The sequence below is a fragment of the Taeniopygia guttata genome, chromosome 24 (assembly GCF_048771995.1).
Source record: "Taeniopygia guttata chromosome 24, bTaeGut7.mat, whole genome shotgun sequence".
Classification (NCBI taxonomy): domain Eukaryota; kingdom Metazoa; phylum Chordata; class Aves; order Passeriformes; family Estrildidae; genus Taeniopygia; species Taeniopygia guttata.
This window is the reverse complement of record NC_133049.1, coordinates 6413878-6430517: the sequence shown is the minus strand read 5'-3', so window position 1 is coordinate 6430517 and position 16640 is coordinate 6413878. Positions and strand designations below refer to the sequence as shown.

Here is a 16640-nt window from a genome sequence, read left to right as displayed (position 1 = left end):
GATAAGGGAAAATAAACAGCCTTGAGAAGCTGATCCTGCACATTCAGACTCCTCCTTTGGCTGCAGGGGCTGGGAAAAAAGGACTTTTACATCCTTTTCCATCCCGACCCGCAGAGACAGCGCTGCCCCCGAGACGGGCTGACACAGCCCTGCCTGTGTGAGAACACCTGAGCAGGGGCAGATAAAGCCCTGCTGACAGCCAGGGAGGCTCCCTGGCAGCAACAATATTCTCATTATTCAACACCATTCCCTCCATCCTCCAGGCTGAGCCAGAACTCACTGACCCCCCTGCCAGCCCAGCCCTGCCCTCACCTCCCTGGCAGAACCAAGGGCAGGGCACTGCAGCTTTTCCCCCTGCCTGGAAGGAGAATTCCTGCAGGCTGTTACCTGTCTGGGCAGGCTGGAACCCCAAAACCCCCCAGATGATTAAACTGAGGTGATCCATTCCACGCTTGCCATCCCAGAATATCCCTCTCTGCAGTGGGAAGCTGATTCAGCTGGAAAATTTGTCAGCCCCAGCTCCGAGGGGACAAAGGTTCCCCACAGAATTGGTACCCCCAGGTGCCAAGGAGGGCAGCTGAAGAGGCATTTGAAAGTCAAACTGGGCTGGCCTGTGCTTATTCTCCACAGAAATGTAATAAATTCTTCTGTTTCCTGTGTTCAAAACCAACCACAAAAAAGCTAGGCTGTATTCATGGCCATTTATTAAATTGGTGTCAATTATTAAAGCAAAGGCAGCCTAATGCAAGGTGGTATTTCAGCTCGTAGCTGAGATAAGAAATTCACTTCTTCCTCCTGATATTGTTTCACTGGCTTCTGTGGGGGACCAAAACCACTCCAAAAAACCACTGAAAAGTTGATGTGCTTTGAATTAATTTTATTGAAGCGAAGAAAACTCAAGTCCAAGTGAGATGAAGGGCACTAGTGGAGGGTTTCTGAGGAGTTCAGCTGCTGTGCAGGTATTTCATGGAGGAGTTCAGGATGGCCAGGCCATTGAGCTTCCTCAGCTGATGCCTGTGCCTGGAGAGACAACAGGGGACAGGTGGTGACTAAAAACTTGAGTTTCAACCTTTCACTGCTCTGCCCAAGCTTTCAGGGGCATTTAATGCTATATTCAATACAAAACAGAGTTTCTAGAGAATAATAATAATAATAATAACAACACAGAGTTGATACACATACTCTTAATAGAGTTTCTAGATTATTATTGCCCTCAGAAAGGCACATAAATTAAATTCTTCAAATAGGTGGCGTTTCAGATTAACAAAATTAAGAAAATAGAGTTTCCCTTCCATCTCTGCTGCTTTAGACAAATCTCAGGGCTGATAGTTTCTCTACAGACTTCTAACATCCCTTCTGTCAATGAACTCCTTGAAAGATGTGAGGACAGAATTGCACCCCAAGAACCCCAAAGCAGCACTTGGGGAGAGATCACAAGGGGGAATTCTGGCTGGAGGAAGGAAATAGAATTCATAGAATTTATTCTATGAATGAATTCATAGAATTTATTCATATATAAATTCAATAGAATTTCTATAAATTAACCTAGAATTTCTATAAATTAACCTAGAATTTCTATAAATTAACCTAGATTTGGCTTACCCTGGTCGGCTTCTCAGGGATTATCACCTAATGACAAAAAAGGGAAATAAAAAAAGGGATTTTTGGGGCTTACCTTGGCTCAGCCACACAGAGCCTGGCCAGGGCAATGGCTGAGTTTTTCTGCACCGAGGTCCTGAGAGCATCACCCCCAGCCTGCCTGAGCAGGAGCTGCACCACGTTGGAGCCCAGCAGGGAGGAGGCAGCCCCGGGCAGGAGCAGGCACTGGCTGAGGCTGAAGGCTGCGTTCCCCACCGTCAGCTCATCCTCCGAGTCCAGCAGCCTCAGCAGCACCTGGAACCCTGGCAGGAGGGGGAAATAAATCCCTGTGAGACACCCTGAGCTGCTCCAGCTGCCTCTGGGGCTGCCTCTGGGGTGCTTCCCTGGAAAAGCTGGAGCAGCAAGGGGATTTCATGGGGATTTCAGCAGCCAGGTGTGGATGCAGAGAGAAGCAGCAATCCTTTCTCACAGTGCCTTGTGAGAATTTTTAGGGAGCTGTAGGAATCACTTGTGGGGTTTTTCCACCTTGCTTTTCTGCTCCTCCCAAGGACAGTGTGTGAGAAAGATGTTTTCATTAATTAACCAATGAAATAGAATGTGTCGGTCTATATAAGCTGGAGAATCCTTTGTATTAAAGTTTCTTTTTCTCCTCTTGCAGTTTGGTCTCTCCTCTGTTCTTGGGTCATTCTTGGAGCAAAGGTGACAGCCAGGAGCTGCCCCAGCTCCACTTGCCCAGAGCTCTCTCTCACAGAGAGCCGAATGTGCCACATCAACAGCCTTAGAGCAGAAATGCTGATGTGGGAAGAACAGCTGGAAAAAGGAACATAAAAAAGCTTTCTGTGCATCCAGAGCTACCAAAGCTCACCTGGGAGCTGCCCCTGAGGACAGCAGAGAGTTTTGGCTCTGACACCTGAAAGCAGCAGCAACATCTCAGGACACAGAATCCTGAACATTCAAATCCTGAACATTCAGAGATCTGAACATTTAGAGACCTGAACTTTCAGAATCCTGAACTTTCAGAATCCTGAACATTCAAATCCTGAACATTCAGAATCCTGAACATTCAGAGACCTGAACATTCAGAGACTTGAACATTCAAATCCTGAACATTAAAACCCTGGGTTTTAAAGCAATGCAAGCAGGGCTGTAGCACAGAGCAGAGCACACAGATCAGGAATTCCTGAAAACTGCTCCTATTTAGCAGATTCAGACCCTAAAACTGCTCTGATTTAACATACTTAGGCCCTAAAACTGCTCTGATTTAGGAGACTGAGACCCTGAAACTGCTCCGATTTAACAGCTTTAGACCTTAAAACTGCTTTGATTTAGATTTAGACCCTAAAACTGCTCCAATTTAGCAGCTTTAGACCTAAAACTGCTCTGGCACCGTTCCTCTGCCTGCAGCTCCTGCTGGTTTTGATGCCAGGCCAACATCCCCGTGGAGGGCACCAGGAACTGCCCCAAGGCCTGGAAATCCCAAATTTCACTCACTTTTATCCCTTTTCTGCAGCTCCTCCTGGGCTCTCCTGCTGCTCTGGACGCAGGTGGAAAGGGTTTTTATGGCGTAGCTGGATGTGAGCTGGCCCCCAGCCTGAGGAAATAAAGCAAACTGGATTTACTTTCAGGAATTTGAGCAGATGCAGGTGGAAATAAAGATTTACTTCCTGGATTTACTTTCAGGAATTTGAGAGATGCAGGAGGAAATAAAGCAAACTGGATTTACTTTCAGGAATTTGAGCAGATGCAGGAGGAAATAAAGAAACTGGATTTACTTTCAGGACTTTGAGCATTTTCCTGACCGCTCCTCCCTGCACCGCTTCCTGCACCGCTGCGGGCGAGGCTGGCAGGGCACGGCTCAGCACCCCAAGGGCTCTCTAGAGAGGGGAAAACCAGAGAGAACCAAAATTAAGCATTTATTGCTCCTGGCAGCACAATTGTTTAATGTCTTGCATGGTAAGACTGAAGTAATTGAAGTGCTGAAAGGAGAAATTTCCTTAATTTCTATTAAGGAAACCCCAGAATTACAGAATCTAACTAAGAGCAACTTTAGGATGTGGCTTTTTTGGCGTTTTTTGGGAACTGAGCACAGCAGAGCTTCAGCACAGGGTGGGATGAGCCCAAAGTGGGACTCTGGGTGTTCATTCCTTGAAAAAATAAAAATACAAATTCGTGGCAGGGAGCAGCCCAGCACTGCTGGCACTGGGAGAAGTAAAAAACAGCTCAGGAGAGTTCCTGGGAGCTCAGGGAAGCCACATTTCTCCCACCCCATTCCCAGGAGCACAATTGTTATTTCTTTATTGCTGTTAGGAGAGTTTTAGGCTTCAAAGCCTCCTGCACAGGGCAGAAGTTTGCTCTGAAGAGCTCAGGAGAGACAAACCCTGTTGTTTTTTGGGGTTTTTTTGTTGTTCACTTACTGTGATAATCCTTCCATCCTGATGGTTGAGCAGAGCCAGGCACCTGCCACTAATGGGCACAGCAAAGTCCTGGAAAACACAGGGAAAAGTCAGGGGAAACTCAGGGAAAACACAGGGAAAAGTCAGGGAAAACAAAGGGAAAATACAGGGAAAACAACACAGGGAATACTCAGGGGAAACTCAGGGAAAAGTCAGGGAAAACACAGAGAAAACAGGGCAGCGTGTGGGGCTCTGCCCTCAGTGGGATGGTACAAACATTAAATACCACAAACTGCCTGTGCTGGATTTACAATAACGTGCCAATATCTGTCACCTACGTTGGACAGTGTGTCCCCAGCCTGAACCAACAGAAAAATGCCAACACCACAGTGAAACATGGAGGGCATGAAGAAGGAGAAAAAGGACAAGGCACACCCAATTTCCTCCATCTTGTCCCCTTTGGACCCCTAATCTAGAATCCTAAAATTTTACTTTTGCACCCATGCCACACTGAATTATTACTTATATCAAACATTCAGAACTGGTAATTGATCCTGTAAGATTGAAAACTCTTTTCCATGGCCAGAGATCACAGCCAGTGTCTCTGGGGGCTCTGTCCAGGGGGGTTCCTGACCCCTGCCAGGGTCCCAGGGCAGCCAGAGGGAAGCTCTGCATTCCCACACTGCAGCACTGTAATTTTATTTTTAATTCCCAGCTGTTGCCTACCTGGATGGTGCCATTGGATTCGAGCAGCAGGTTCATCATCAGCCCCAGCACTGCAAACACACACTGCTGGTACCCAGGGGTGCTGGCATCACCCTGCGAGAGAGCAGGGCACAGAAATCAGCTGCCAGGGCCTTCCTCAGCTTCTGGGGCAGGGAAAGTTCTGGGACACAAAGCCTCGTGTTTGGGAGCCAAAGCTGCACACCCCAAACCTGCGATGTTGGGGATGTTAGAGAGATCCCTTCCCACCCCTGAACCTTCAGGGTTTGGGGACTGCTCACAGCACAGCCTCACCTGCAGGTGTTGGAATCCTGGAATTGTAAACTTGCTCTGCTGAAGAGTTTTTAAACTAGAGTTTTAAACTTTCTCTGCCGAAGAATTTTAAACTTTCTGTGCTGAAGTGTTTTAAACTAGACTTGTAAACTTTCTGCACTGAAGCATTTTAAACTAGAGTTTTAAATTTGCTCTGCTGAAGAATTTTAAACTTTCTGTGCTGAAGAGTTTTGAACTAGAATTTTAAACCTGTGCTGAAGCGTTTTAAACTTTCTGAGCTGAAGAATTTTAACCTTTCTGTGCTGAAGAATTTTAAACTTTCTGTGCTGAAGAGTTCTAAACTTTCTGTACTGAAGAGATTTAAACTTTGTGTGCTGAAGAATTTTCAACCTTCTGTGCTGAAGAGTTTTAAACTAGAATTTTAAACCTTCTGTGCTGAAGAATTGTAAACTTTCTGTGCTGAAGCCTTTTAAACTAGAGTTTTAAACTTTCTCTGCTGAAGAATTTAAAACTTTTTGTGCTGAAGAATTTTAAACCTTCTGTGATGAAGAGTTTTAAAGTAGAGTTTAAACTTTCTGTGCCAAAGAATTTTAAACTAAAATTTTAAACTTTCTGCGCTGAAGAATTTAAAACTTTCTGTGCTGAAGAATTTTAAAGCAGAGCTTAAACTTTCTGTGCCAAAGAGTTTTAAACTAAAATTTTAAACCTTCTGTGCTGAAGATTTTTTTTTTTTAACTAGAATTTTAAACTTTCTGTGCTGAAGAGCATACACCCAGAAGAAAATACTTGATTTGCCCTGAGGCTGCAGAAAAAGCTCCCAGCAGGAAGGGGCACTTTGGAGGGACACAGCCGAGACCTCCCCCCAAAATCCCAGTTGGGGTGAGGGGCTCAGGGCTGGGAGGGGGCACACAAACAGGGGTGGGGTGGGAATTCCCTGTGTTCCCTTACCAGCAGCTGCAGGCAGGCCTGCCAGCACTGCCCGCTCCGTGCCAGCTGTGCCCGCAGCTCCACATCTGCACAGAGGTTGCCCAGCACGGCCACGGCCCGTGCCAGCTGTGCCAGCTCCACCTGCCTGGCACACACCTGCACACGCAGCAGAAATGTAACAGAGTAAAAATATGGATTTTTAAGTAAATACATTTAAGTAAATAAATACATTTAAGTAAATAAATACATTTAAGTAAATAAATAAATTTAAAAATATATATTTTAAAGTAAATAAGTATAAAATAAGTATTAACAAGTATTAATAAGTATTAAATAAGTATTAATAAATATTAAATAAGTATTAATAAGTATTAAATAAGTATTTTAAGTAAATAAGTATTAAGCATTAATAAGTAATAAATAAATATATTTATTTTTAAGTAAATAGTAATTTTTAAGTCCTGTGTAATAGCTTCTTAACATAACTAAAATACGCTGTTTAACTATGCTGTATTTGTAAAACTGTCCCAGGCAGAGAGGAAAAATACAATCTCCACAGTAAAGAGATAAGAAGAGGCTCTTGAACTCTAAAACAAAAAAGAAACTAAAGCTAAGTTTACAAGGAATAGACAAAAAGATTAAAAAGTTCTTTATACAAAAGACAACAAATTGTAACGTGAAATCAGCAGGATAAATATGCATGAACCTGTTGTAAGATTCTACGTATTTGTAAATTAGTACAGAGGGATAAAAAAAAAAAGATCAAGAATCCTCAGGCACCACATGTCCTTTAAAAAGAAACAACCCCCACGTGCCCAGTGCTGCAATAAACATACCATTTATTGTCAACTACCCTTAAAAACAAATAAAAAGAATAATTCGAATTAAGAACGTAAAAAAATAATTTAAAAGGCTTCAAATGAAACTTGGGAGCAGTGTTACAATGGACCAGGACCCTACAAATCTTTATTAAAATGGTGAAGTTTTAATTTTTCACCACAATTCCCCAGCCACGGGCACTGAGCTCTCAGGTAAAGCCCACCCGCCCAAGGTTTGCAGATTTCCCTAATTTTCACTTCAACTTCTGCTTTATGAGCTCTGGGGAAAAGGGATTTTGTGTCCCCTGGTGCCCAGGTGTGAACATTCCCCGCAGGCACAGAGCAGCTGGAATTCCAGCAGGAAGAGCCACAAATAACGGGAAAATTATGGAATTCTTGTCGTGCAGCTCATTTGGAGAAATGGCAGTATTTTACTGCCCAGCACAACCAATCTTCCCCCTCCCTCAGGACAGGTTTCTGCACCAAGACATTTTAAATTTGCTGTTGGAATAAAGGATTCTCTACCTCAGCACCCAGTGTCAGCTCCTCACCCTGATCCCTCAGATCAGAAGGCAAAAATCACCATCCAAGACAGAAAGGGGATTAAAGTCACATCAAAAAGAGCAAAACTCAAAACTGAAGGTGAAATTATCAGTGGGAATCTGCAGCCAAGGCCAGGGTTTATGCTGAATATTCAACTTGGGATGTGTAGGACAAAATATTGAAGAAAATAATATTTTCCTGAAAAAACTCAATTTTTTACTTCTGTAGAGCAGACACAGGACACGTTACACAAAAATAAACTGGAAATACAAAATCAGATCTTCCCTACCAGCAGCTGGGTGAATAAAGGTAAAACATCCGTGGAAAGCATGGCCCGACACTGGGTTTGGAACCTGTTGGGGGATAAAAAACCAAAGTTTTAGTCAAAAACCACAGCTAGAGGCAAGAGAAGAGCAAGAGAAACCCCAGAAAGCAAAGGTGGCCAACAGCCACAGCTCACAGCACAGCTTTAGAGAAATGAGTGAGGAATTGAAATAAATTACCTTTCCTCCCCAGCTAAGTCAGACAGGATGTTCATGGCACTTTCGGCCCTTGCATCAGTGCATTTGACAAATGCCATCAAAATATGCAGCCATCTGGTGTTAAAATAAAACAACCAAAAATTGGTGTCAGCCTTGGTTTAATCATTAAAGATCAAAATTCTATTTTTTTAGGTTGTTGGTATTTCAAGCCACAGTTAAATCTGATTCTTTAAGCACCCATTGAGATGTGGCTCATTCCTTACACCTTTCCTCCCCAGGAAAAATGGACAAAGTCTCCTGATCACCCATTTTTACTCCAAACCAGTAAATGGACATTTCTCAGGGTGCTTGGGAGGAGGAGCAGGATAAAAGCAAAGCACTGGGCTTTCCTTCCCCACCCAGCGAGCCAGGACAGCACCAAATAACCACAAATCCCCATTTTCAAACGAGAGGCTCTCAGCTGGAATCAGATTTTAGAGGCACCAGGGCGAGAGTGCTGCACAGGTTTATAGGTGGGGACTCAAAATTGCAGGAATTAACTGAAATCCTGATGGTTCAGACATGAAAACTTCCTGCAGCTCTACCCCACACATCCAACTTCCACTTTTGCCAGGCCAGGCCTGTCCCCAAGGGGCAGGAGGGGCAGTGTCACTGTGTCAACTCAGGAATTCAGAGAATCACAGAATCACAGAATTCAGAGAATCACAGAATTCACAGAATTCAGAGAATCACGGAATTCAGAGAATCACAGAATCACAGAATCACAGAATCACAGAATCACAGAATTCACTGAATTCAGAGAATCACAGAATCACAGAATCACAGAGTCACAGAACTTTAAAACTTTCAAAAGAACTATAAAAGAAAACTTAACACTTTTAAAAATCCGGGCAGCAGTCACCCCTGAGTCTCCTTTTCCCGCTGGAGCTGGGGCAGCTCTGGCAGTGCCAGGGCACTCTCCTGGTGCTGCTCACCTGCTCAGGTCCTGCCTGAGCAGCAGCCTGCGGCCCCTCTGCTGCTCTGAGTACAGAGAGATCAGTGCCAGGGCCTCCCTCTGGAGCTGGGCTGTGCCAGAGGAGAGCAGCTCTGCCAGCTGGGCACTCACTTCGGGCTGGGCCAACAGGAGACGCTGGTTTTCTTCTGGAAGGAGAGAGAAAATCCCACTGCAGTGTCACTAACTGGCATCCTTTCTGTTATTTTATTTTATTTTATTTTATTTTATTTATTTTATTTTATTTTATTTTAATCCATTTCACTTATTTTATTTCTTTCTCAGCATGAATATTTTTTTGAATACCTTGACCACACAAGTCGACACACGCACCAATATTCTGCATTTCCACTTTACCACCCACCCCAGCCCATTTCTCACCCATGTGGCTATTCCCTAAAAACAGAGGTAGGCACATGCCCAAGCACTGTTGATTGCTAATTCTAAAATAATTCATATAAAACTCTGCTTTTTGCAGCTATAACTGCTTAAGACAGAGAAAATTGTGCGAGTGGCATTATCTTAAAAGCAGCAAAAATCACGGGAAATTTCCTTCCCACCTCTTGTGTGGATTTGAAATGCTCAAAGGGTGGAAATTTCATCCTGCCAAAATTCTGCACCCAACAGCTCCTCAGAGCTGCAGCACTCGGGGTTACACCAGGTCTGGATGGAGAGGGGGGCATGGCCAGCCCAGCCCCAGCCCAGAAATGCCAAATTAATTTCACATTAACGGACGAGGGTGGGTTCCAGGGCTTTACCATTCCCAGCGCAGGCAGCTCGCCACAGCAGGAGAAGGGAAACACAGAGCTCCTCCTCAGCTGGGCCTTTTTCCTCTGCACAGAAGGCCCTGAGGGAGAAAAGTCAGCTTTGAACAGAGCAAAGGATGGATCCAAGCACTGGGAAATATCCAGGAGTGGCAATTTGTGCGTGCTTCACTCCTAGGGTCTGTATGCAGCCACCACCCAATTTAGGATGAACCCTAAAAAGTGCCAGCAGCACCCAAATATTCACTGGTGCCCAAGCCCAGCACCAGGGGGTGCAGCCAGAGCCTTCAGATGTTCTTTGCTACTCAAATTTTTTATTCAGGGAGTGGGAATTTGTATGTGCTTCACCCCTCAGCTCTGTCTGCAGCCACCACCCAATTTAGGATGAACCCTAAAAGTGTCAGGAGCACCCAAATATTCGCTGGTGCCCAAGCCCAGCACCAGGGGGTGCAGCCAGAGCCTTCAGATGCTCTTTTCTACTCATTTTTTATTCAGGGAGTGGCAATTTGTACGTGCTTCACCCCTCAGCTCTGTCTGCAGCCACCACCCAATTTAGGATGAACCCTAAAAAGTGTCAGGAACACCCAAATATTCACTGGTGCCCAAGCCCAGCACCACGGGATGCATCCAGAACCTTCAGATGTTCTTTGCTACTCAGATTTTTTATTCAGGGAGTGGCAATTTGTACGTGGGTCACCCCTCGGGTCTGTCTGCAGCCACCACCCAATTTAGGATGAACCCTAAAAAGTGCCAGGAACACCCAAATATTCACTGGTGCCCAAGCCCAGCACCAGAGAGTGCAGCCAGAGCCTTCAGATGTTCTTTTCTACTCAGATTTTTTATTCCTGGAGTGGGAATTTGTATGTGCTTCACCCCTCGGGTCTGTCTGCAGCCACCACCCAATTTAAGATGAACCCTAAAAAGTGCCAGGAGCACCCAAAAATTCACTGGTGCCCAAGCCCAGCACCAGGGGGTGCATCCAGAGCTTTCAGATGCTCTTTTCTACTCATTTTTTATTCAGGGAGTGGCAATTTGTACGTGCTTCACCCCTTGGTTCTCTCTGCAGCCACCACCCAATTTGGGACAAACCCTAAAAAGTGTCAGGAGCACCCAAATATTCACTGGTGCCCAAGTCCAGCACCAGGGGGTGCAGCCAGAGCCTTCAGATGTTCTTTGCTACTCCGATTTTTTCTGCAAAGCTGCTCTCACCAGCAGGGATAGGATGACTGCCCAGAAAGAGCAGACACAAACAGCAAACCATGGATTCGCCTCCCTGCTCTAAGGGAGCACTGTTTGTCTCAAAGGCAGGTATCAGTCCCTCCATTCAGGCATTAAATCTGGGATTACATCCTCCTCTGATCAGTCCAGCTGCATTTCAAGAGGCGATTCTGTTTCTGGAAAACAATATTCCCATTTCCCCAGGCTGGGTCCCCTCTGGAGAGCTCTCACCCTCTGACAGCATCACTCCTGAGGATACTGAAGCCATTGTTTGTCCTGAAGAGCGTTTGCCCAGTGCCTGCAAGAGGCAGAGACAAACAGCTCAGCTGTGTGCCAGCCAGGCGGGCTCCTGCTCTTCCTGCACGCTGCTAAAAGAAAAGGTCACTGCATCAGCAGCTCTGGGGAAAAACATCCTCAGCAATGGGCAAAACTCAAGAAGGAATGAAGCAGGAGTGGTTCTCAAGCTGAAAATTGCTCTGATTGATGCCTGGTGCTGTTGGCTTTGAGTGAAAGATTATTTAGGAAGGCTGAAACACAAAATTGGCTTTGTAACTCAATGGGCTTTAACACAGAATTACAAATATTTAAAATAAATGAGACCCAGCAGCTCAGCTACAACATCAGCCTCATTCTAAAAAATGCTGTAAGCACCTACTGACCACGCTGAAATACCCACCACTGCCCCAAAAAAAACCAACAAAACCCAAGTTTTGTGTTTTAAATACCAGAACAGTCACTCTGCTCCTTTAAAAACCGCTCCCTTGCCCTCCTCTGCCTGGGTTGCACCTCCCCAAGTTAACAACAATTAACAAAATTAACATTTTGCACGAACACTCACTACTGCTCACAACTTCTGCCAGGAGCCTGATGCCCCCCGTGTAGTAGAGGATGTCGTGGCCGGGGCTGCTGAGCCTCTGCAGCAATTCCTGGATGGAAAAGGCAGCAGCACTCCCAGCCTGGGCCTCCCTCGCTGCTCTCTCCTCATCCCTCAGCCTCTTCTCCTCCAGCCTGGCCTCCTCCACACAATCTGGGAGAGCACAAAATAAAGTGTGGCAGGGAGATTCTGTTCCCTCTTCATCAGAGAACAGCAGTGAAAATATTTATTTCTCAGAGAACAGGAGTGAAAATATCTATTTCTCAGAGAACAGGAGTGAAAATATCTATTTCTCACCTTTAACCAGCTTTTCCTTCTGGGGATCGATCTGCAGCATCTTCTCATAGCACTGCCTGGACTTCAAGGGGAGAAAAAAGGGCTCTGAGTTTCAGCTGGAAATAGGAAGATGGCATCAATGATATCCCAAAAGTTTTTGGGGCCACAGTCCTTAATAAATGTGAAAATTTATGGAGATGCAGGTGTCAAAACTCTCAAAAAAGTCAGATATTCTCAGTCAGTCCCTACATCTGCCTGCTGCTGCAAATTCTACGGGATTTTTCCAGTAAAACCCAAGGAGAAAAACCAGAGTTCCAGTGAGAAAAGAGAAACTGAGGCATGGCAGGAAACCTTCCCCCTCTCACCAGGAATTCAGGCAGCTTACCTCAGCGAAGTGCTGCAGGGCCAGGTGAGCTTTCCCCAGGAGGAAATAGGCTTTGATGCAGTTCCTATTGCACTGAGTTCAACCAGAAATTATTATCTATTATTAGCTATATGTTCAGAAAATTTCAGCCTTCCTATGCTTTTTGCAGCATTCTGATTAATTATTAGAGCTGCCCAAAGCAAAGATTAGGGTATTTATATAATTTATATATATACATGTTTATATATATAGTATTATTAGAAATAAATAATTTATTAGTAATAACTAAATAATATATAAATAATAATTTATGTAATTATTTATATATATATATACACAATTTATTAGTGGTGTCTAAAGTTTTTATGCTACATTATTGCCCCCCAGGCACCCAAGAAACACAGGCTTGAGGTGAGGGTGGAAAGCAAGGTTTCCAAAAGGCTTTTTTTTAATTTTCCTGTTCATTTGAGTCAATAATATGGATTTCTGTAAATAATGTTGATTTTAGAGGTCTTTCCCAGCTGACAATTGTGGAATTACCTTTAATGCCCACTCGCAGTCACTGATGGCTTTCTCATACTCATGGAGCTTCAGGTAGGCCTGAAATAAACAGAAAAAAAGTCCAGGCAGAAGAATTGGAATCCTTCACACAATTTCTGCTCGCCGCTGTATGAACACTGGCTAATTAAAACAAATAAAATTAGATTGCTGATTAGCCTGGCCATTGGTTTTGCAGGGTAATTTCCATTCCTAACTCGTCTGCCGTCTCCCTGGATTTTCTAATTTAGAATCAATTGAATAGATTTCTACACACACAGGGTACACAAGGCAAACAGACACTGCAAAGCAAATATTTCACTCTACAGTTATGGAAGTGATTCCTGGAAAAGGATTATTAATAAAAAAATCAGAGTATTTTCTATAGACACTGCAAAGGAAATCTTTCTTTTCAGACACTGCAAAGCAAATGTTTCTTTTCAGACACTGCAAAACAAATATTTCACTCTACAGTTATGGAAGTGAATCCTGAAAAAGGATTATTTATTAAAAAATCAGAGTATTTTTATAGAAACTGCAAAGCAAATGTTTCACTCTACAGTTATAGAAGCGAATCCTGGAAAAGCATTAATAATAAAACAATCAGAGGATTTGAATAAAACTGGGAATTGGAACGATTTCCCCCCACTTGCTCTGCAGGAGGAGGGGATCACCTCATCCAAGGGGGTGCAGCAGAACAATGTTTTGGGGTTTTACCCTGGCACAGCAACACAAAATCCAGCCAGAAGTGGCTCCTTCCCTGCCACTGACCTGGGCCCTGTTTGTGTAGAGCTCCTGCTTGTCCCTCAGCTTCTGCAGCCCCTCTGAGTAGCTCTGGATGGCCAGGGCGAAGTCTCCTGCCCTGAAGGCTTCGTTCCCCTGCTCCTTCAGGGCTGCAGAGCAGCAGAATGCCTTGAGCACATCCATTTCCCGTCCACACATTTCCCTTCCACCCATTTCCCTTTCACCCATTTCCCTTCCACCCATTTCCATTTCACCCATTTCCCTTCTATCCATTTCCCTTCCACCCATTTCCCTTCCACCCATTTCCCTTCCACTCATCTCCCTTCCACCCATTTCCCTTCCACCCATTTCCCTTCCATCCATTTCCCTTCCATCCATTTCCCATCCACCCATTTCCATTTCACCCATTTCCATTTCACCCATTTCCCTTCCATCCATTTCCCTTCCATCCATTTCCCATCCACCCATTTCCATTTCACCCATTTCCATTTCACCCATTTCCCTTCCATCCATTCCCCTTCCATCCATTTCCATTTCACCCATTTCCCTTCCATTATTTCCCTTCCATTTCCCTTCCATTTCCCTTTTACCATTTCCCTTTTACCATTTTCCTTTTACCATTTCCCTTCCACCCATTTCCCTTCCATCCATTTCCATTTCACCCATTTCCCTTCCATCATTTCCCTTCCATACATTTCCCTTCCATTTTCGTTTTACCATTTCCCATCCATCCATTTCCATTTCACTCATTTCCATTTCACCCATTTCCTTCCCATAATTTCCCTTCCATCCCTTTCCCATCCATCCCTTTCCCTTCCATCCCTTTCCCATCCATCCCTTTCCCATCCATCATTTCCCATCCATCCCTTTCCCATCCATCCCTTTCCCTTCCATCCCTTTCCCATCCATCCCTTTCCCATCCATCCCTTTCCTTTCCATCATTTCCCATACATCCCGTTCCCTTCCATCCCTTTCCCATCAATCCCTTTCCCATCCATCCCTTTCCCTTCCACCCCTCTCCCCTTGCCCTCTGAGCAGACAGAGCCCTCTCTCTCCTGCAGGAACAGCCCCAGCATTCCAGCCCAGCCATTATTTCCATCATTTCCCTGCAGCCATTCCCCTTCCAGAGGGAAAACTGAGCGTTCCCCTCTGGCCAGCCCAGACTCCCTCAGTCCCTGACATTTCTGGAGTCCCCCAGCAGTCACCGTTTGCCAGCTGCTCGTTCCTCCTCCTCTGCTGGGCTCGCTCTTTGGCATCCTTTTCCAAAGCTGCCAGGAAGCCACCTTCCAGCCAGGAGAGTCGTGGCATTGTAGTGGGGGGGAGAAAAGAGGAAACGTCGTTAAAATAGAGAAGAAACAATCATTCCTCGGGTATTTCTGAGTCATTTCTTAATAAAAGCCAACACTAAGGGGCATTTCAGCAATTAAAGTGGCTGACAAGCTGTCACAGACAATGATGATGCCACCCCTGAGGAACTGCAGGCCTGCCTTGCTGCAGCTCCTCTCCAGGACCAAACAAACAGGTTTGCTTTGAAATTCACAATAAAAAGTGCAAAAACATGAGGAGCCAAAAGAGAACAAGGCTCCCACCTGTGAAAAACAGAGCCATGCTGATAAGACCTTGAGTGTGGTCCTCGATCTGACTGAATTTTGGTTAAAGACACCAGCAAAAGTCAGGCTGGATTTTGGCAGGGGTGGAATCAGCTCTGGCATGAGCTCCATCCCTGCCAGGGCTGGTTTTAGAGCTGTGACAGCCTGAGAGGAGCATTGTCCTACCTGCATCTGCTGCCTCCACCCTCGCCGTGCCCTGCAAAAACAGAAACACAAAGCAGAAAAGGTTTGGGGAGAGGCACAGCAGCACGGGAACGCTTGGCTGGGCTGCACAGAGCCACGGAGAGCACTGGGAATGTCTGGGGGCACCCCAAACCCCCAGCCTGACACACAGGAGGAGCACCAGTCTGACATTCCAGCACGGGATGGAGAGGATCTGATAAATCCTGACATCCCTGGAACGCTCCCATCCGTGTCTTTAAGGAGCAAGGCCTGAACTGAGTGCAGATTTAATTTCAGAAGGAAAAGCCCTTACAGAAGTGTTGATGAGTGTCCTGTTCACCGTGGTCCTGGTCTCCTCCTCCTCCTCCTCCTCCTCCTCCCTGCTGGCTCCTTGCTCTCCGAGCCTTTTCTCTGCCTCAGCAATGGCTTTTTCCTGCACAGCCGAGTCTGGGGACTTCAGGCCTTGCAGCAAATTGGCTAAAAAATCACAGAAAAACCACAGATAAAATACATATCCACACAGGACCTCAAACGTGGAAACACCAGGAGTTGTTCAGGTGGCACCTGCTTTGAAGGCACCGCTGGCCAGGACGGCTTTTACCATAAAATCACAGAATCCCAGAATGGTTTGGGTTGGAAAAGACCTCAAAACCCTCCCAATGCTATGGTCAGGGACCCCTCCCATAGAGCAGGATGCTCCAGGGTGGCCTTGGGCACTTGCAATAAATAATAAATAATAATAAATAAACAATAACTTTCCCAGGGTGGATTTCCCATCACTTTCAGGAGCCACCTGCAGTTTCTGCCAAGATCACCGAACAGCAGCAAGCGGCTCCAGCAGCCCGAATAAAAGCGGGAGGAACCCAAAGTTTATTCCCCGAAGGAAGGGCCGAAGGAAGGGAAGAGGGGAGGCGATGTTCGCCTCCCTCGGCCACAGCATCCCCGGCCACTCACCGACATCGTCCACGCGGCGCAGGAAGCGCTGGAAATCCGCCTCGGTGTCCTGGGCCCGCGGCATGGCCGGGACAGACAGCGGGGACAAGGGGGGACACTGGGGGAACAGTGGGGGGACACTAAGGGGACACAGAGGGGACACAGAGGAGACACAGGAGACACAGGAGACACAGAAAGGACACCGGGTGACACCGAGGGACACCGAGGGACACCGAGGGACAGCGGGAGCCGCCGGGGCCGGGCTCGAACCCGCGGCGCCGTTGCCACGGGAACGCGCCCGACGCGGCACCCGCGGGTGGGCGTGGCGATGCAAATAAAGGGCGGGGTTATGCAGATAATGGCCGCGTGTATGCAAATTAACGGGCGGGACTATGCAGATAAACGGTCG

General features: G+C 45.9%; 1 protein-coding gene across 2 annotated transcripts; it reads right to left on the bottom strand.

Moving 5' to 3' along the window:
• Positions 1-861: 861 nt before the first annotated feature.
• On the bottom strand, positions 862-16502 carry TTC12 (tetratricopeptide repeat domain 12). Of its 2 annotated transcripts, XM_032752757.3 has the most exons (21): positions 16253-16502; positions 15612-15775; positions 15302-15332; positions 14732-14809; positions 13554-13675; positions 12786-12845; positions 12267-12338; positions 11903-11963; positions 11570-11758; positions 10963-11029; positions 9508-9596; positions 8733-8898; positions 7780-7872; positions 7566-7629; positions 5937-6071; positions 4719-4811; positions 4014-4082; positions 3372-3473; positions 3091-3190; positions 1676-1901; positions 862-1020 (listed from the first exon to the last, which is right to left on the bottom strand). In XM_032752757.3, exons 1-21 carry the CDS (start codon positions 16314-16316, stop codon positions 945-947), a joined length of 2121 nt encoding a protein of 706 aa, XP_032608648.3. In that variant the 5' UTR covers positions 16317-16502; the 3' UTR covers positions 862-944. The 2 variants fall into 2 exon arrangements, with proteins under 2 accessions (XP_032608648.3, XP_032608649.3); XM_032752758.3 differs by lacking the exon at positions 3372-3473 and having other exon boundaries at positions 16253-16399.
• Between the last annotated feature and the right edge of the window lie 138 nt (positions 16503-16640).

Excerpts from the sequence above, each read along its gene's own strand:
- TTC12 (XM_032752757.3), bottom strand. The coding sequence starts at position 16,316 with ATGCCGCGGGCCCAGGACACCGAGGCGGATTTCCAGCGCTTCCTGCGC. Across the intron at positions 9,597-10,962 it reads AGGAGTGATGCTGTCAGAGG|GGCCTTCTGTGCAGAGGAAA; the intron begins GTGAGAGCTCTC and ends TTTCTCCCTCAG. Across the intron at positions 8,899-9,507 it reads AGCTGCCTGCGCTGGGAATG|AAGAAAACCAGCGTCTCCTG; the intron begins GTAAAGCCCTGG and ends CTCTCCTTCCAG.